Raw genomic sequence first — 20,509 nt, 5'->3', positions numbered from 1 at the left:
GTCCCTTTCTACCATAATCGGAAAGCACCGTAAGCGCTAGGGTAATCACTAATTGGGTAGTATTATCCCTGCCCATTATTATGATTGGAATTGCTATATCATTAGGAGAATTACAAGCAAAACAACAATTACTAGGTAACCTTAATCCAAAAGGGTACGCTACCCTTTAAGCAAGCTTAAGCTACAGTATTCATGTGTGCATTTTTTTTTTTATTATATTAAATGACAGTCGCAATTACACACTCAAAAGTCTACAACTTATTATGATGCATCTCTGATCGAGCAAGCACTAGGCCTACCATTTTGTTTTTAGGCTTGTCTTTTTGTTTTACATTATATGTAATAATCACAGGGCTCTTATATATATCATATGAGAGAGAGAGCGAGCGAGAGAGCATATACATCATGAGAGTGAGGTTACATACATGGTGAACTGTTGCCTAATCTGATGACGAGGACATAAAAGAAGGGTTGTCGACCTTGGACCACGGTCCAAACTGTCAGACTCTGAGGGTAATCCATGTGACCATCAGTTTCGCCTCTAGAAAAAGCACATTTTTGCATAAATTAAACCCATCTGCAAATCTCATACTCCATTTCCAACCTAATTTTTGTTTTGGCTTTAGTTGATTTTAAGGGTTTTTTTTTTTTTTGCTTTTTCCTTCTTAAGTTATCAAGGGACAACTTTTTTAACAACATAACCTATTGCAATTGAAAAATCATTTCACCTAGATTTACCACTGACTTCATTTATTTTATGCACTAATCACAACGAATCATGTCTATTGAAAAAAGTATATATTATATGCCTATATTGATCATTTTCTTTTCCTCAAATTGTTTCTCTATGTATATGATGCAAGGTTCATCATCACAATTAAATTATATATATATATATATATATAAAACAAGGAAAAAAAATGCATGCATACACCAAAGAGTGAGTTATAGATTGTTTCATTCTTTTGAGAATAAATAGGATATGGACAATGTTTATTACACACAAATTTTATGCGTATTCCCAAAACCCAACTGAAATCATGACTTTTAAGTCACAATTTCCAAGTGTCAAACTGTGTACAGTAAGTATAACCCATGGGGCATATGATGATGTTATGAGCATTGGTGTGCCTGATATCTGGTGTTGCAATCCAAATATTTTATGATTATGATCTTGGAAATGGTAACCCAGGTAAGAATTTCCGATAAGAATATAAACGGGGGAGTGGGGTGACGTTAAACAGTATGATCTTAGACATTGCCCTCAAGCACAGCAGCACACTAGATGCAATATGCGTGCTTGCGTGCCTCAACTCTCAAGGATCAGTTTCAATATTTGTTATCAAGCGCATGGATCTACATTAAGAATTTTGATTATTTCAATGAATAGCTTGAACCAGAAAAAGAAAAAAGAATTACACTACAGATTTTAGTTAAAACCTACCAAAATTTTAGCCTAATGCCACAAAAATCCGCAATTCCAACAACAGTTGATAAAGTAGAGGCATAGACAACCAAGACAAAAAGGGCTGTGACAGATGATGCAGACAAGGTATCCGCAGACAAGTTTACCAGCCCTGTGAGCACATTAGCCTGCAGATTAAAACGAGACAAATTGTTAGTTTGAGCTTGAGGAATAAGGTTTGTATAATGAGTGAATGGATCTACAGGGTATATTTCTTACCAGAAGAAATGCACCCAGTAAGTTACGGTTAAATGCTTCTTCAAGTACTGAAGTTTTACTTCCAGGAATGTAATCAGAAAGCATTAGTATTGCCAGCACCTGTCAAGCAAGAGACATTTTTATTGGGAACAATATCATATTTAAAATTGAAAACTACATTACATAGCAGTTGTCTTAGCAGAACTAAAATAAATGAGTGCACAATAGGCAGCTACTGATATACTTGCCATACTAAGAGTATGACACTTAAAAAAAAGTCAGCTAAGGGCATGGATCATCTCCAGTATTTTATTCACCAGCAGCTTCCAGTTTACATTCAACTATGGACACATACACATAAATTAATCAAAGGTCATATAAGAAGCCTTCTGAAACAACACCTTTGTACATCTTCTACTATCTGAAAAAACGTTCCATGATAGGGTGAATTTTAACTGATTTTCGATGTCGGTCTCTATCTCCAACCACTCTTGCAGACCATTTATTCAAGCCCCAACAACAGCGATTGTCTGGATTCATGAGTGCAATTTGCTATATATTGATACTAAATAATTATCGATTATACACAAGGAAGAATGAAGCAATTCAATCTTTTGAAAGAGGAAGACAATAGAAACTTCAAAAATAATAGATTAATTGCAAAATAAAACAGAAAAATGAGTGTTCGTGTTTTACTTCAACTTTCCTTTCTTTTCTTTTCTCACTTAATCTCTCAAGAAAAATTAAATTAAATTGAGAGAGAATCCAGTACCCCCAAAAAGTGTTACATGGGAAGGAAAGAACACTAACCCTATTATTTTTCCCTAATGTCTAACACTATTTGTGGTGCAAAAGTCATTCAATTTTAATCCAGGCCTCCCTTCACTACTACAGGAAAATTGTTATTTTATTTTATTTAGCTAAAATTTTCTGTGATACATAGGAAAAATTCTCAGCTACAAGCACAAAGAGAGAGGAAGTGGGAAAATGGTGTTTTCTTTTTTGGGTCTTCATAGGGTACAACTTTGAATGAGGTAAGAGCAGCTGTATCTACTTCATGAGCAACAAATAACATGGCATATTATCAGAACCGAATGCTCTTTACTGTTTCCACAAGTACAAGACCACTCAAACAACACTCTCAAACAAATTCTTCAACTCCATAATCGAAAGCTCCACACCATTAAAACTGCAATTATTCCTCTCCTCCATATAGCCCACATTAGACACAGTGAACTATATTCCAAGCAAAAAGGTTACCATGAATACCAACACAAATCTACCACCCAGACAGTACATACACAACTTGCTCAGGCAGCACTACAATACAATGAATTGGTATCTAGCCCACCATTTCACCACCTCATTTCCACATACAACATCTAATCATCAAAGATACCCATTCTCATAAGGCTATTGTTAGTATTATGATTAAATGATTAAATTCATCATCTCCTAACAACTTAAACATTTGGAACAATCGGTAATTTATCATAGTATCAGAGCAGGAGATCCTAAGTTCGATCCCTATCTGCACTCTACCTCCCAATTGATATGTTAAAAATTCCTCATATCAAACCCTGCTTATTAAGGGTGAGTTTAGACCCACACATGGGGGGAGTGTTATAATTATGGTTAAATGATTAAATTCACAATTTCCTAACTATTAAACTTTTGGGACAATCGGTAATTTTTCAGTTATCAAACTTATCATATGTAAGAAATTTGCCCCATGCTGCATCTGGGCAAAGAATACTACCACCTTTTTAGTGGCCTTTGTACACCATGCATTTCTCTATGGAAAAACCACTCCATTAGTGCCTCTTAAAAACCTCATGTTAGGAACAAACATCAAACTTACCATTACTTTTTAATCTTCATCTCAACCGATCAGGGCCCATATCTCTTGTGATGTTAAAATACAAGGTTTCCAAGAACAAATAAACTCATTCCAATTCCGAATCATTAAAATCACATACAAAATGAATGCTCCATGAACATGTCACCCCCTCATTGAATATCTCCAAGTAAGAATAAACAAAAGCATCCTTCTTCATTGCTAAAGAGTACAGATTCAGATATAGCACTGTTAAAGGCAGAGCTGAGTCCCACACCAAGCATCAAGCCAAAACCGTACTCTATGACCATCTCCAATCACATATTGAACATGGCTTGAACTCTCCCAAGCAGCCTTAAACTCCTCAATAGACTACATCCATTGAACCCCTTTAACCCTGCAACAAACTCTTATTTTAGTTAGTGTCCTAAAAAAATCAGCCACTAGAATTCTGAAAACTTATCCCCTATTTTGCTTTTAGACCTCAACCTCTGTCAAATCTAATCAAGCTTATAACCTCAATCCTTTCCTTCACCATCCTAACATCATAATTGTCGTGCAAACTTTAACCACAACAGCCCTACTAAGCTCTAGTCACATCTAAAAGTCCTTGAAACCATAGGCATAGTTTTACATAAAATTAGCAATCCTCCTGCCTATAGTATTCACATGCAAACAATTCTTTTTTTTTTTTATATAAGTAATAAGTTGTATTGATATCAAAAAAGTGACACCCTAGTACACTTCGAGTCAAGTAAATCAAGAAGAGAAGAGAGTGATTGGTTACGCAAAGTGGACAACCAATCCAATAAGGTTCTAAAGAAAAATAACTTGAGGTCTAGCATGGATCTCTCATTATTTTCAACACACCTGCTATTTCTTTCCCTCCAAAGACACCACATCAAACAATGGGGAACAATAATTCATATATGTCCATTTTGATGCCGACCAAACCGACCTTGCCAGAAAGGTAGAAGCCCAACAACTAACTTTGGCATAACCCAACTTACTCCAAATAAACCAAAAACCATAGACCACAAATCCATAGCAGCTGGAAAATGAAGGAAAAGATGGTCAACTGGTTCACCATTACACTTAAAAATATAACACCAATGCAAAACCCAAACCTTCCTTTTTCTTAAATTGTCTATCGTCAGACATTTCCCCAAATCAACAGTCCAAACAAAGAAAGCCACTCGAGAAGGGATCTTCTACTTCCATATGCTTTTCCAAGGGAAAAAAGAATCATTAGGGCCAACTAAAAGACAGTAATAAACACTAACCATAAACCCCTTATTTCTATCTAGTTTCCAACACATTTTATCATCCCCAAACCCCCTTACATAAGGGCCATAAATGGTATCCATGAAGCTTGACCAAGCCTCCAATTCCCAATCATGGACAGCCCTAAAAATACTTACATCCAATGAAGTACCCCATTAGTCAACTTCATAAGCTTAGCCACACTTGCCTCCCTATCTCGGCAAATTCTAAATAATTCAAGATAGTTAACAAGAAGAGAAACTGATCTATTCTAGATGCTGAGGAAGAATTAGACCATGTGTAACGGCCCCCTTGCAAAGGGGTATCCATCAGCCCATGAATTGAGATGAAATCAGAAAATTCATACATAGACTGAGTATAGCTTACAGCTCCTAAACGCTCTGATGAAAAACAGATTACATTAAAGTCGCTTCCCAAACACCATGGCAAATTCCACCAACTGATAAGTCCTGTCAGTTCCTCCCACATTTTCTGACACTTCCTGTTCAAATAAGGGCCGTAGGCACCTATGAAAGCCCACTCAAACTGATCACCAACATTTTTAAATCTGCAAGAGACCGAAAAATGTCCCACCACTTCCTCCACCTCTTCTACAACCCTTCGATCCCACATAAGCAAAATACTACCAAAAGCACCTTCAAAACCCAGATACAACCTATCTATATAAGGACAACTCCAGATACTTTGAACAATTCCTCTTGTAATCCACTCCAATTTAGTCTCAAGCAAACAAACAATATCAGACCTCCAAGTACGCAGCAAATTATGTATCAGAAGCCACTTTTCCAACACATTCAAACCTCTGACATTTCAGGATAACAACTTCAAATTCATTGAGAAACAAGCAAAGCCCTATATCCCAACTATTACCACTACGCCTTGTCGATGTAGAACCGTAATTAATAGAGCTTAATAGTCCCTTTAGCTCCCTTAACCCTTTCATTCCTGAACTCTTCAAATTTCGTGCATTCTTTTCCTTAGCAGCCCTCTGGTGTAACTCAGCTTCAACAGCCAACAGAAAATTGGTTGCTTGCTCTTCCTATCCTTCATAATAGTTATCCATGGCACCCAAGGGCATGGGGAAAGCCAGTGGTTCAACAGATAGAGGCAACAAACACCCCTCATTTGAGGGTTCGGCATCCTCCAAAAAAAGGTATATGACACCCAATCCTCCACAACAACTTCATCCCCACAACCTGGACCTTCATCCCTTCACATGCAAACAATTGGACTTAAATCAGTGGAGTCTCTTAACAAATTTCTAGTAACTACAGGTAGCTCTCTTCACTTGGAATTCTTCAATTTTGATGGATGCATTCCCCACAACTGTGAAGAGTAATTTTTGTAAAGAGATACCTTTCAACTTCTCTATCTATTGTATGATTGTATGTTAATATATTAGAAAAAATGTCCTACTCAATGCACAAGGCTCTCGCTTCTACAGGGTGTGGGAGTAGTGGTTGGTAGGCAGCCTTACCTCCAAAGATGCACCTTCCAAGAAACTTCCCACTTTACTCACACAAGTCTCCCCAAGCACACGTGAAATCATCTTTCCCTAGGAGTATTTTTTTTTTTGATAAGTAACTTAAAAGTATATTTAAAAAACACAGCTCCGTACATAGGAAATGTACTTTCCCTAGGAGTATTGATTAGCTTTACTTTTACCACCCTTCTCTCTTAATAACCGTGAGTCCTCTTCTCATTAAAAAATTACTATCATATTTTCCTTATACTCAGAAAACATATTTTGTTTTAGGTTTAAGGAGAAGAATACCCAAAACTCCATCCTGGCCGAATCTTCCATTTCGGCCGGTATTGGCCAAAACTCACTGGAACAGCCCGAAATTAGTCGACAAAGGCGCTCGCATCCCGACCGTATTGGATTTTTTTATATAAAAAAAAAAAAAATTTAAAAAAAAATTAAAAAAAAAAACGTATGGGACAGGCATGCAGCTGCGTCGCATACAAGTCCGACATGGGTACGGCTACCATTTAGCCGCACCTATGCTTTCCTGGTATTAATAGACAACCACAATATTTGGTGACTTCAACACTAGATGGAAAGTGAAAATGTCATCAAACTATTAGTACAAGTAAAAGGCAAGTTGGATTACCTGCAAGTTCAAAGCCAAGACCATGGTAACATATGTCAGGTTGCACTGCATAATGTGGTTATATTAGTTTTCTTCACACACTAATTAATATTGTTACTTTAACACACATAAAAAAGAACTTTTAAAAGAGTTAGGATATCGCACCATTCTACGGGAAACTCTTTCAACATGTCTGTCAAGAAGAACAGTCATTATCCTAAAACAGGTATTTAGAGAAATTGTTAGGAAGTCACCTTCAAAGTGTTTTTAATAAGAATACTAGCAATTTTTTTTTTTTATAAGTAAAACAATATTATTGAAAAGAGACTACATCATGAAAATTAACATGAAGTAGTACTAGCAATACTTACCAGAACAGAATAGAAAGAATCAAGGCTCTTATCCCTGCCCATCTGTTGCTTCTCAACAAAGCAGATGAATTATTTCCGAAAAATAGATAGTTACCCAACTGGACACCAAGAAGGTACATACCCCAATATCCTGGGAAGAAAAACAATAAATACTCAACTAAAATTTTGTATTAAACGCAGCAAGAATAAGTAAGAGCTACTAAAAAAGACTAAGTTTCAAATAGGTTCTACGTAGTACAAATAACTGGTTTTGTTTACAGCAAAGGGATATGTTGTTGAAGTGATTGTTTTAAGGAATCAGTTACAATTTTCAAAGGATTTTGGGTCCCGGCTTTTCAATCCTATTTGTAATCTTTCTTCAGTGGAATCCAAGTGAGTTTTGTACGGCATCATACTAACATCTCCCAGGGTTTTACTCCCAATTTTTATCACTTGTACAATTATGGTTACCATGGCTTTACTCTTTAACATTTTTGTATTTTCTTGGCAAAACTTAGGTACTATTACTTAAGTGCAGTACATTGGATTCTCCAATTAAATTCAAAAACATATCTGTATTGACCAATACAGCCCACACAATAGTATCTTTTCCAAGGAGAATTACATTCAATCCAGTTATGCGTTTGAATTTAATTGAGGAATCACATATACTGCACCTAAGGAACTACACCTAAGTTTTTTTCCCATTTTCAATATTAATGGTAATTACAAATGCATCGAGTGGGTACCCTCAACCTTGCTCTTACAAGGGGAGGTGCCAATTTGAGCTAAAGATTATTGGCAACACTTTTGCAACTATAAATGATGACAAAGTACTATCCTTCTTTGGTTGGAAGAGCAGTCTTGAATACAGAACATGTGTTTAGGATCATCAGATTCAAACTTGATTTAGAATCCAGAACAAGACAGACGTTCATATAATAAGTGATCTTTATTGAAAAGCAGAATTGTAAGGTACAATAGAACCTAGCTGATGCAGCAAGCACTGCAATTATTGCTAGGATTGAAAAAATAAAACAGTCATTGGCAGCTCAAGAGTCCATCAAAATGAATAAATAAATCAAGCCAATCTCTGCTGTCAAAATAAAAAGTGAGTCATTGAGTTAAAAGTCCTAACGACATCTTATTCTTATTTGTAAAAAAGAGTATAATGTATGTGCTATCTTCTGTGCACTTAGAAATAGGAGTTAGACCTCCAGAACTGCTCACAGAGGTATTGTTCTTATTTTTGTAAAAGGCACAAGTTATTAATTTTCTAGAAATTTATGTTTGTGTATTCATCCATAGGTCTAATCTCATATGTAATTATTAGGGTAGAAAAAAATTTCTTCTGTCATTAATATGCTCTTGGTTATTGTAGCAAATCAGTTGAAGATTGGAGCAACAAATTTTTAGGTTGCATTATTTAATGAGAATAAATTTGTGAAACTATAGTAGATTATGAAATTTTCTAATATATTGTCCTTTGGATGGAAGGTTTCAATTTGAAGCTAATAACTGAAGGATGATATTAATTTAAGGGATCTTACAAAGAACATCATACGCATCATTTGGAGATTTTTACTATCAATTTCTTGTAATTTTCGAAAATTTTCTAGAATAAACTTTATTTCTCTTGTTTTTAAGAGTTTAGAAATATTTTAGTCAAATATTGAGTCTTCTAATTTGGGCTGAATACTAACATCACTTTTTTACCCATCTATAATAGCTTGTCACATAAGACTTGTTGTGAAAATGCTGTGAATGTAGCAATATTCCAAAAATTATTATGCCCCCTAAACATAATCCTTAACCCCTTAAAGAAACAAAAAAGCAAAGAACAAAAAAAACAAGTTCAAATAACAACAATAAAAATTAGATAATAGCAAAAATAACTCAAACAAAAACAAAACTAGGCCAAACAACAATAAGTGAACAAATTATAAAACAAAAAGCCTATTCAACAACAAAAAATTAAAATCCATAATCATTCAAATATGTGACTCGTTCAACTCATTCCATAACAATAATCCCTAATTTCATTTTTCCTTGAAAACAATATCAAAAGAAATATTGTGGTCGTGAGTTCTCCTTAGCAATGTTGGCTCTTCTCAACTCACAGTTATAGCAAGTATCATCCGTTACTCTCTCCCTCTCTCTTTCTACCTTTCTCCATTTTTTTCTTCCCTATCATCATTTCAAACTCTCTCTCACTTTATTACTCTCATCTTAGCATTCTTAATTCCCATCTTATCTCTTGTCAGTCCTTTTTTTCTTTTTCTTTTTGTTAGTAAAATGACATTGTAATACTTCATGTTTTTTTTTTTTTTTTTGGTGACGTCAATCTATTCGAGTTCTCTCTTTATTAAATTTTATATAATTTAAGTTTCCTAGTGACTATCATAGAAAAAATTCCTAGAACTGCCATTGTGTAAAACCCCATGCCTGAGGCCAATCAAATAGAGTATGGATCAGTAAGGACTTCAATCGATCAATAGGTCTCACAAAATCCTCAAATGTGCGCTATTTCGTTTCTTCCACACTAACCACATCAAGCACGCCGGCACCAAATTCCATACATTAGAGGAATGTTTCCAAAACCAGTTTCACCGTCTAAATAGAAAGGATGCTATTGTTTCCTACGTCACCCACTAAATCCCAAACATCAAAAACACTTCACTTCATAACTCATATGCAATCTCAAAATGGAGCAAAAGATGATTCACAATTTCCCCACAACACCAATTTACGATGGATAAACCCCTCTTGATGAGGTTATCAACTAAAAGAATCCTACCCCATGCTGCTGACCACAAAAAGAACGACACCCTCTTCGGGGGCTTAACACTTTTAGGAATATTTTTACTTGGGAATTAAGTCTTCTAGAGCCCTTAAAAGAGTGGGGGGAGTCTATTATCAATAAAATTTTAGTCTACTCTCCTTTTTCTTGGTGGATGCCAGATCTCAATCTTGTGGATTCATGTGCACCATGTGCTCTAAGTAGTTTACACCTTAACCTAGATTGTTGGACCTCTTATACTCTTGGAAAAACTTCAGATTCATGTGAAATCAAGCATCATGTGGGGTTTACATGCAGGCAGCAGGCCTGTCCATTTTCATGTTCCATGTCCATCTCGGTATAATGTGTTTACCACAAAACTTCCCAGACCATTCTAACTGACATGATTCACTAAAATTTCTTGATTTATAATGTTAAAGTCACCTTTTTCCCTTTTTTTTCATTTTCAAATACTGATATTCTCAACAACATATTTAACATCTTTCCAAACTCCTCAAAAATCACAGAATTTCTATAAAAGCTCTACATTCTGAACCTTCAACACATCTAAAAGCAGAACAAAATATATCCAGGTCAAGAACTGTAAATTGTAAGATGGAAATTGGTGACCTTCACTCCACTCCACCACTAATAAAAAACAATGACCAAATCATTAGGAAATAAACCCATCAATAATTTAACTATAAACCCAGCAGTACTAACTAATTTGTTAATATACAATAAAGAATATAAATCATCACACCATTGTAAACATTTCTACTTGATCCTCACCAAAGATGCTAAAAATTCCCTCCTTGTTCTGGCTGATGATATCCATTCCCCTTTCATTAGAAAGTAGATATAAATTCAACCCACGCATCAAGCAAATTTGGTAACCTGAACAATCAAGAACTAAATAAGGCTAAAAACTGATCTCTCCGAAGGAATAGATACAAACAAACATATTCAATTGAAAGTATACCTACTAGAACTAATGAACCAAGCATTCCCGAATATCGTGGGGGAACATTAATTATGGATGTAAGGATCGATGTGGCAGCAAGTGTGAAAAAAAAATTCCAGTGCACACCATATTCTCCAACATGGACCTAGAAGGAAAATGAGAAGACAAGCCTCATTTACAAGCATAATAAGATTAAATAATTGAACTATTAAAATTTTACTTTCATGTAAAAACAGTATCAAGTGGCCAATTTATAAAACTATGAATGAACCATGTATTGAAGTCATACAAAAAAATTTCACGTGAAGTGGGTTGAATTTAATATCTAAATGACAATTTATATCAATAGGATCTTAGCGTAGTTGGTTTCCACAAATTCTAATTACAAATACCTAAATCTCTATGACTATGAAAATTACCACAACAAGAACACATATTTTAAGATATATTGATTGAAGTAATAATACAAAAGGGTGAACTACCAGTCATAAATAAATAAGGGTGAACTAAGGTTAGTAAATCCCACCTGGACCCAATTCCACAAAAAGTACCTCAACAACATGTTGATGCAGCCATGGAAGTTTAATTTGTTGCTACTTCAAATTTTTGTTCATTTAATATCATTTATAATATAAATATATATATATATATATATATATTGTGTCCCAATCTTTGGCCAAACTATTCCAAACCTACATGAGACATACCAGAAACCCCATGGATTGATAATGTGGTGAATTCAACCTAAGACCTCTAGCCAAGGAAGCACAGACATGGATACAAGTACGGGTTCGACACGGCAACACGGAAATTTCTGAAAAATTAGGACACAGGTACGGTGGGGATACATATATTAATTAAATATTGAATATATTTTTATATATTGTTAAAGATTTATTTTTCATATAATATTAAACATATTGCAACAATGGACATTATGTTTAATTAAAGTCTAAGAGTCTTTAAAAATACATACATACATACATACATACATATATATATATATATATATATATTTGATAGAGATCTAAAATATTACATCCTTTAATAATTTAAGCTCATGTCCTAATTATATTTAAGCCCACATCCCAACTATATTAAAGCCCATTATGTGAATGTCATGTCCAAGTAGTTTCATAATACATTGAATACACATTGATATGTGAATTGAAAAAAAAAAAAAAAAATGAGATGCGTGGGTGAGAGAGGGGAAGTGGCTAACAGGTAGCCACTCAAAAGTCAAATTGAAAGTAAAAAGAAGAGGCAGTAGGCCACACAACTCTAAAAAAAAAAAGAGATAAGTTTTGAAAACAAAAAATGAGAGAGTTAAGAAAAATGAAGAGACACAATGTGGGAGAAGCTGAAGAAGCATGAGAAAGACTGAAGATGGAGATGCAAGGTTATATATCTCTTATTTTCCCTTTTTTTTCTCTTTTCTGGGCATGGGCCATGTCCGGTCATTTAAAAAAGAAAAAAAAAAGGCTGCAACACGAGTGCAGCCATGTCACACACGTGTCTTGTGTCTGGTACGTATCAAACGCGGGTACAGCACTCAAAATGCCGTGTCTGTGCTTTCCAGCCTCCGGGCTTAGGTTACATCCCAGACTAATGAACCCCCCACCTGGTACCCCCTAAGGCCTACGGGGTGTTCATTTAAGATCTATGTAATCAAGTCAATTTGTAAAGCAAAATTGAAGCAAAAGTAGTATAAACATCTAGTTATAAGTATTCTAGGGTTAAAATAGTTTTAAATTTGGGCCTTTATTTTTAAAATTTGGCCAATTTTGTATTCAACGGCAGAACTTTATTTCTACAACTCCTGCAAATTAAAGGTATTTTAGTAATTTAGTGGAGTTTAGATTTTTGAAGAGATTCTAAGTATCTTACGCTTATTTCCTCAGAGACCAAGTTAGTCTTTTATTACCTTATTAGGATTTTAGTCTATTAGTCAAATTACCAGTCCCAACACTACTAGTGCAAGAAATAGTCCTTGTATATATTTGTGCTGGTTTCTCAAAAAAAAATATTTGTGCTGAAAGAATAGATAGAGTTGATTAACAGAAAAGTGGAGTATTTGCAGTATTCAAACACATCGGCCTTACTGTGTTATTTTTCTCCTTTTCTCCTATCTTTTTCTCCACATTGATATTCCATCATTCACATCATTGTTCACGTGTAAGATCACCTTACTGTGTTATTTTTCTCCTTTTCCCTTATCTTTTTCTCCTCATTGATATTCCATCATTCACATTATTGTTCACGTGTAAGATCACATGCTAAACATGGAGCAAATTCTATTTCAAATTCTTCCCTGCTTTTTCGCAACCTAAGTGCCAATTCAATATTTCAGATAGGCTTTAAAATGAAAATATGACAGAGCTACAGCTTTTGAAGGCCTCACATTTTTCTAGGTACAGTTGAACTTTTACACAAAAAATATTTTTAAACAAAATAAACCAAAGAAAATAAGCTATTCTTAACACACACTAAATTAGATCTTTTTTCTCACACTAAAACCTTAGTTATTCTTGTACCATAAGCCTTCTTTCTAAAAGTTCTAAACCTTAAATTCACAAATCCTCCTAACTCTCAACCTACCATAAGCACACAGACAAATTCCTCAATTTGTCCCATGTCACATGCTTTGTAGCAAACATATGTTAAAAATTAACTTTTATAATGCAGCATATATCTGTTACTACATTAGTGGCAAACCGAAAAATTTAGATAAAAAGTTCTACCTGATAGTCCACACCTGCCGTAGAAATAAGACGAACAAATCCTAGAATGATTAGTGGACTAGTAGATTGAAGTGCAGTCTTCCACCTCCTAAAAAAAAAACCAATTGTCATTATTACTTCTAAATCATTGAATTTTTATAGGTAATTTACACGCACCCAATGGGTCATAGACCCACTACCCCACCCACCCTCCACCCCATTCAATACGGAGGGAAGAAATGCCTTCTGAGCTAGAGTTCATTAACTTCACAACCACTGAATTTTTTATCTTTTCATAATTACAATATTCTCTTCTTTATTTTTATTATTATTGGTAAGGTACACACTGGTGGGTCTTGAACACACCACCTCAACCTCCACCTTACTCTTACAAAAGGAGGTATCATTTGAGTTAGAAGTCATATAGAAGTTTAGATTAAATCTTCCATTTCAGGACATTCCATTAAGCTAAAAGTATGTGTGGTGTGTAGCCAGAAATGATAAACAGTCTATTATGTTTTCCCTTATCTTTCAACAGTTGGCAAGTATATTTGTAAACTATTGTGACCAACATATTGTTAATCCATCCTTGTGATTAGTTCATCCTTTTATTCTACTTGCGATCAGTTCATCCTTTTATTCTACTCCTCTACCTTTATGAGTTTTTGGATTCTAAATCTCTAGTTCTCCCTTTAATGATAGCAATTGTTGTCTTAACAAACTTGGCTCAACCAAACAAAACGCAACCATCACAACAGTTTCCTGGCATCCAAACAAACAACCCCCTTATAAATAGAGCACCAAACAATTTCTCAACTCGCCTAATCAAACCCCAAAATCACTGCACCCAAAACACAAAAAAATTGCAAAAACCCAATTCATTTGAATGACACAAACCAAACCAAAAGATCCCTAATTAACACCACCAATGACCAAGCTCCGTCCACACCACCAACCAAACTCAAAATCCCATCCAATTCATACATGAACAACCAAAATCAAATGGGACTGTCGCCCAGTCAACCATGCCCAAACACTACCAAATCCACCACAATATCCTAAATTGTCCATATGCCCCACAACCAAACACAAAAATCCCCTGCCACCAATGACGAGGAAGATGGCACAAACAGTGGCCCAAATCTAGCCACCACACTCTCCTAAGCTAGTCCAACAATGATGGCATTGACAGTGGCCCCTCATCTTCATCATCATTGTTGGCCTTACAAGCCCACTTCAAGAAGATGCTAGGGGACACTCAGGACAATATGTGCAAAGTGATCAAGGGCAACAAACAAGATGGAAAGTAAAAATAAAAAATAAAAAGCTTTTTCTTTTATAAGTTTTCGTTAATCAAACTAGAAAAGTGCCCCCCCTGTACACAGGAGGTATACAATAGGAACACTAAATTAAGCATGAAAAGTACTACAATCAAGCAAGTCATGAAAAGTAGAAAAAGAAGAAACACCCAAAGCATTTATCCACTAGAGGTATTACATAATTACAACAAACATGACACGATGACACCGATTCTGACTAGTCTATTAAAGATTTATAACTAACCTCAAAATTTTGGAAACAATGCTTGGTTGTTGTTATTGTTATTGTAGGGAATTGCAACAAACAAAAGGGAAAGTAGCAAGAAAAGAAAACATAAAAATTAAATTAAATGTAAAAAAACAAAAACAAAAACAAAAAAAAAAATCAAAAAACAAAAAAAGAAAGAGATCTAACACCAAATTGATAGTACATGGAGATGGAGTCAATATGCAATTGGCCCAAACTCCAAGGGTCTTTTTCAATTTTACCTACTTAAACTAAGAAGTTGTTTTATGCATGATCAATCTCCCCATTCCTTTACTTCCCCATTTTTTTTAGATTATGGCAACTCAACTCAACTGGTAATCATATTCATATCCCCAACAAAATAAAATAAAATAAGACAATCACAATATCTCTCTTCCTCAGTAATTCATCATCTTTAACAAGCAACCCCCCACCCCCTCCTTTTCTCCCAGAGAATATTTCCTTACTTTTTCTTTCTAATGATGGTTTAGAAACCCTGCACAGCAGAAGCCTCAACTGTTATCAGTGGAAGTTGTTACTTGATCTCAGACCATGTAGCTACCAAACATAACATACAAGATAATTATTCACTAGTCTGGGATAATAATAAAGCATCAGTTTGTTAACAAAGAAAAACAATAATTTCCAAAAGCACATTAGTTTACTAACCTATATCACGACATAAGGTTTAACATATTCTATAACCATTAAAATTGGTTTTTCAAATCAAACGCATTTTTTCCCCTTTGGTTATCAAGTTTCACTTCTAAAGAATAGTATAAACCAACCAAAGAGTATCTTTCTGCCAAATTATGCTTATTCTCTCAATCAAAATGAGTGTCATAGCAGCATTATAAAAAGGCAAGTTGCAAAACCAAAAAAAAAACATTTTTCTTCTAGAATCTTGAATAATTAAATTAAAGATTATACTTTGCTCAAACAAACGTGCACGCACACACCTCAAATTATCTTTCTGCCAAATTTTGCTCCTTCAATCAATTCAAATGAGACAAAATCATAGCAACGTAACAAAAGGCCAATTGCAGAACCAAACAAATTCCTCTTTCTACTACGAATCTTATGTAACTAAAATGGTCATTGTATTTTTTTTCATATAAATTCCCTTGGAAAAAAAAAGGTTCTCTAACATCATAGTCATACATCAATTTTTTTTCATCCTTTTGGCTAATAAGTATCACTTCAATTCAAAAAAATATATGCTTAAAGACGTATAATGCCAAGACATTTTCTTTTAAGATGGCCAACTTCCTCCTTCATTTGCCAAAATGTTTGAGGAAGAAAAGCATAATAGAACTTACACAGATGAGACATTTCGTGCTTGTCGTGAGACTAATGAATTTACCAGTACAAAACTGCCAACTCCAATATCCATCTGACATAAAATCAAATTTGAAGTTTATTAATTCAAATGAACAAATTCAGGTTTGTAAAAGTCATCAACACAATAAATAAACTTACATATCAAGTAAAAAGAAATTCACCGCAACATTTTGAAAGAGAGAATCTACAACCTAATCTTTGTAAGCACTACTAATATAAGAATCTAAACTATATATTCCAAAACCAAAATATTTACTTATAAAAAATAAAGTATGAGGACTTCCCCTCTTATGTCTTTCCTACTTTCACAGTAATTGATTCATTCACTCAATTTAGAAAGATAAATACGAACCAATATTAATGCACAAGAGAATTTTCAGACAAGTAAATTGAAAGGTATAAAATATAAGACATAGCAACTGAAGAGTGCAAAGAACTTTAGATGCAGCAGGTGTTTAGACCCAATTCAGATTGTATCATCAGAATGTCCAATGCAAAGAATAACATTTATTCACATGCTAGACTTAATAAAACACATGGTTTCTACTTCTAACAAAATCCTGAAATCTAGGTGGCACATGTGTCAGCCCTTAGACTTGGTTGGCCTTGTGCCATGTCATCATCATCTATTTCATGCATTATACTCTTGCATCACTTGCCACCACCAGGGGAGGAATGCCATTTGGGCTACAGCCCATTGGCTATGAAAACATATAGTTCAACTCCAAAACCAAAGCAATTAAATAAATTTTAATAATAAGAAAACAAAAATAACAGTAATCAACATCTTACCAAACTAGTACCGTAAGTCTCAGTCTTAGCATACTTTCTAGGAAATATTCTGAAGTCAACAGCCAAGATACACAAGCATGTTAAAATCATCTGCAGCAAATGGTTTCAATAACATGAGTAACAAGTTTTTTTTTTTTTTGATAGGTAACATGAGTAACTAGTTAATGTGAAAACTTTAACATAGTTAACCATATTATACAGGTAATAAACTATTTACTGATTGTGAGACAGCATACCATAGAAACCCTGTATGATGAGATAAATTCCTTAGTATAATGGACCCTTCTTTCCAAAGAAGGAGAAGGAAAATCAGATCTGTACCAAAGAATAAACAAGTTTGTCTTAGCTATATCCTATAGAAGTCAATTAGATGCTTATGGCCACTCATGCAATATCCTAAAGCATATATGCCTATATGGTCACATGGTAATGACATTGCCACTGAAAAATAAACAAAACAAGAGAACCACACGTTACAAGTGTTACCTTTTCAATGCAATAATAAAAAACAGTACCATGATCAGCAAAATTGCCCATAAATATGTCCAATCAGCAAGAACCTGTCACGAGTAATGATTACAAAACAGAATACAAAACTTACATGTATTGAAGGAAATTTTTCAGAGATGATCGGATATCAACAAGCACAAATCCAAGCTAAAGAATAGTTGGTATAATAGAACGACACCCCCTCAAATGCACATTGGTTAGCTTAGAGCAATGGTACTCACAAGTAGAAGCAAACACTTACAGTGAAAAATAAGATGTTAGGGAGAACAAGGACAAGAAAATCAACAGCCATTGTAGCCATGTAAGCCCTCCAATCCTTAGAACCAAGGATTTCGTTATCATTTTTCTTCAATGACGTGTCTACGGAAACAAAACCCGAAAAAAACAAATTAACAATAAAACAAGAAACACAACATCTGCATTGCATATCACATCAATTTCCACACTCAAAACTCACAGAATCGAATAGCCCAACAGAGAAATCATTGAATAGTTTGTGAACAAAACTTTAAAATTGCTAAATTAGTATAATAAAGTTGGTATAACTCTATCTTACATCTTTTGATTTAATCTAAATGTAGAATAAATTTAGAGTTAAAGGACTAAAGAACAGAGTGTTGGCATTACCGAAAAGGCGATTGGAGGAAAATGAGTGGCGAAGAATAACGAGAATCTGTGAGAACAATAAGAGTAATATGAAAAAATTGAAAGGACATAAAAATATATGTATAAGAAATAAGATGTGGGACTTACAGAGACTATAGTTAAAAGGGCAGAGACTTCGAGCATGGAAGACCCAGTCAAATTGGTCACGAATCTGAAATACCCAGATTAGAAGAAGAAGAAGAAAAAAAAAATGAGAAGAAGGTATATATAGAATGAAAAATGAAAGAGGGTGAGAGAGAAAGACAAACTCTTCTTTAAGGCGCTTGTTGGGATTGAAGGAGTTTGGAAGTGAATCCATTGATTCCGTTTCAACAAAAGCAGAAAGAATTGAGGGTGTGAGTGTGAGTGTGAGGGGAGTGTTGCACTATAAATTCCCAAAAAGGGTAAGTGAGAGAGAGAGAGGAAACCAGACCACTCTGCCTCTTCGCCGATCACTCTCCATACCCCGTCGTCTTCCTCATTCTCAAAGCCTGCTTCGATTATGGTTATGTGGGTAAAAACCACTAGTTTCGTCGCCGGAGGCTAGTGAATTTGTGGCTTGCTGGTGATTCGGCTTGGGAAGGTGATGAAGAATGTGAGAATTGGGTTTTGAGGATTTTGCATAATATTTTTTCGAAAATGGCAAATTAACTTCTTTTTTTTTATATATATAAAATGGAAAATTATATTATTAATATGACTGAATCTTAAATTACCTACTTTTGTTTAAAATCTCATTATACAAATATTCTTTTAGATTCTTTTTTACCTTATTTGGGGAGAGAAACATTAAAAATGAAACAAAATTACATATTAAGCATTGTTTTTAACATAAATGAGTTACAGAAATCTATCTTAACTAACTTCATGGGGGTAAATATATCAAATTTTAAATAATAGATAGAAAACTTAAATTTTGGTCAAATCATAAACGGATAAATTGTAATTTGTCCTTTGGAAAATGTTTCAAGTATTTGTTTTGCATGTAAAATGTTGTTAAACTTGTAAAATATTTTTCATTAACCGTAAAATCCTTTTATAAAAAGTTGTAAAACATTTTATCTTTAAAAAATTAGTAAATATTTTACAAAAACACAGTCACCAAATCTAGTGGCTAGGTCATTGATGTCGACAATCCAGTGGCCATATCTGCCACTCCAGTGACTTATGCGGTTCAATGGCCAAAGCTGCTGTTCCAAAGACCTATTTTCAGTGGTCCAACCAAAGACTCCGCTCCAGTGGCAGTTGCTAGCAATTCAATTGCCAAAACTACCATTCTGTTGGTCTAGCCACTGGACCTCTGACACCAACAATACCAATGGCTAGGTCTCTAGTAGCCGAAATCGCCACCCTAGCGATCTGATGATCGGAGCTATTGTTCTAACAATCCAATAGCTAGAATTGCCATTCCGACCAACACTGGTGGTCGAGTCACTAAAGACACCGCTCCATCAATAGTTGTTAGCAATCTGGTCACCATGCCTCCAACACCAATGTAAGTCATGCAAAGTAACAAAAGAAGAAACATCTAAAGCATCTATTCATTACAGGTATTACAAAATTGCAACAAACATGTAGTCGATTCTGACTAATTTGTTAAAGATTCATAACCAACTTCAAATTTTTGAAAACAATGCTTGGTTGTTGTTGTCGTAATTGTAGGAAAAAATTATGCTAATTCAATTCAATTGGTAATCATATTCATATCCCCTAAAAAATTAAAGAAGATAAAAATGCAGTCACAATATTTCTCTTCCTCAATAATTCTTCATCTGTAACAAGCATGTGCCACCCCCCCCCCCCCCCCTCTCTTTCACCCCAAGCTTATTTCCTTACTTTCTTTTTTCTTTCTTCTAATGATAGTTTAAAAAGTCCGCACAGCAAAAACTTCAACTGTTATGAACCTAACTACAAATGACAGTTGTTACTTAATCTTAGATTATATAGCAGTTAAATATAACAATA

The 20,509-nt window shown here is 34.5% G+C and overlaps 1 protein-coding gene across 4 annotated transcripts; it reads right to left on the bottom strand.

Annotated features, from left to right (window-relative positions):
- Nucleotides 1-1,231: 1,231 nt before the first annotated feature.
- On the bottom strand, nucleotides 1,232-19,181 carry LOC115972144 (uncharacterized protein At4g17910). 4 transcript variants are annotated; one of them, XM_031092319.1, is made up of 17 exons: nucleotides 18,814-19,181; nucleotides 18,653-18,716; nucleotides 18,527-18,572; nucleotides 18,141-18,259; nucleotides 17,876-17,949; nucleotides 17,626-17,704; nucleotides 17,390-17,479; nucleotides 16,576-16,649; nucleotides 13,712-13,799; nucleotides 10,989-11,115; nucleotides 10,799-10,903; nucleotides 7,249-7,378; nucleotides 7,043-7,094; nucleotides 6,899-6,943; nucleotides 1,685-1,783; nucleotides 1,445-1,593; nucleotides 1,232-1,356 (listed from the first exon to the last, which is right to left on the bottom strand). In XM_031092319.1, coding segments are annotated over exons 1-17 (1,392 nt in total). In that variant the 5' UTR covers nucleotides 18,864-19,181; the 3' UTR covers nucleotides 1,232-1,355. The 4 variants fall into 4 exon arrangements, 3 of the variants coding, with proteins under 3 accessions (XP_030948179.1, XP_030948178.1, XP_030948181.1); XM_031092318.1 differs by having other exon boundaries at nucleotides 1,232-1,593; XR_004087407.1 differs by lacking the exons at nucleotides 1,232-1,356; nucleotides 1,445-1,593 and adding an exon at nucleotides 2,065-2,193 and having other exon boundaries at nucleotides 1,706-1,783.
- Nucleotides 19,182-20,509: the final 1,328 nt, after the last annotated feature.

This window comes from Quercus lobata, chromosome 12 (genome assembly GCF_001633185.2).
Source record: "Quercus lobata isolate SW786 chromosome 12, ValleyOak3.0 Primary Assembly, whole genome shotgun sequence".
NCBI lineage: Eukaryota > Viridiplantae > Streptophyta > Magnoliopsida > Fagales > Fagaceae > Quercus > Quercus lobata.
This window is presented reverse-complemented; position numbering and strand designations above follow the sequence as displayed.

Coding starts and splice junctions, on each gene's coding strand:
- LOC115972144 (XM_031092318.1), bottom strand. CDS start 18,863: ATGGATTCACTTCCAAACTCCTTCAATCCCAACAAGCGCCTTAAAGAA. Junction 17,705..17,875: donor TTTATTATTGCATTGAAAAG/GTAACACTTGTA, acceptor TCTTTGGTACAG/ATCTGATTTTCCTTCTCCTT. Junction 10,904..10,988: donor TGGTTCATTAGTTCTAGTAG/GTATACTTTCAA, acceptor TTGATTGTTCAG/GTTACCAAATTTGCTTGATG.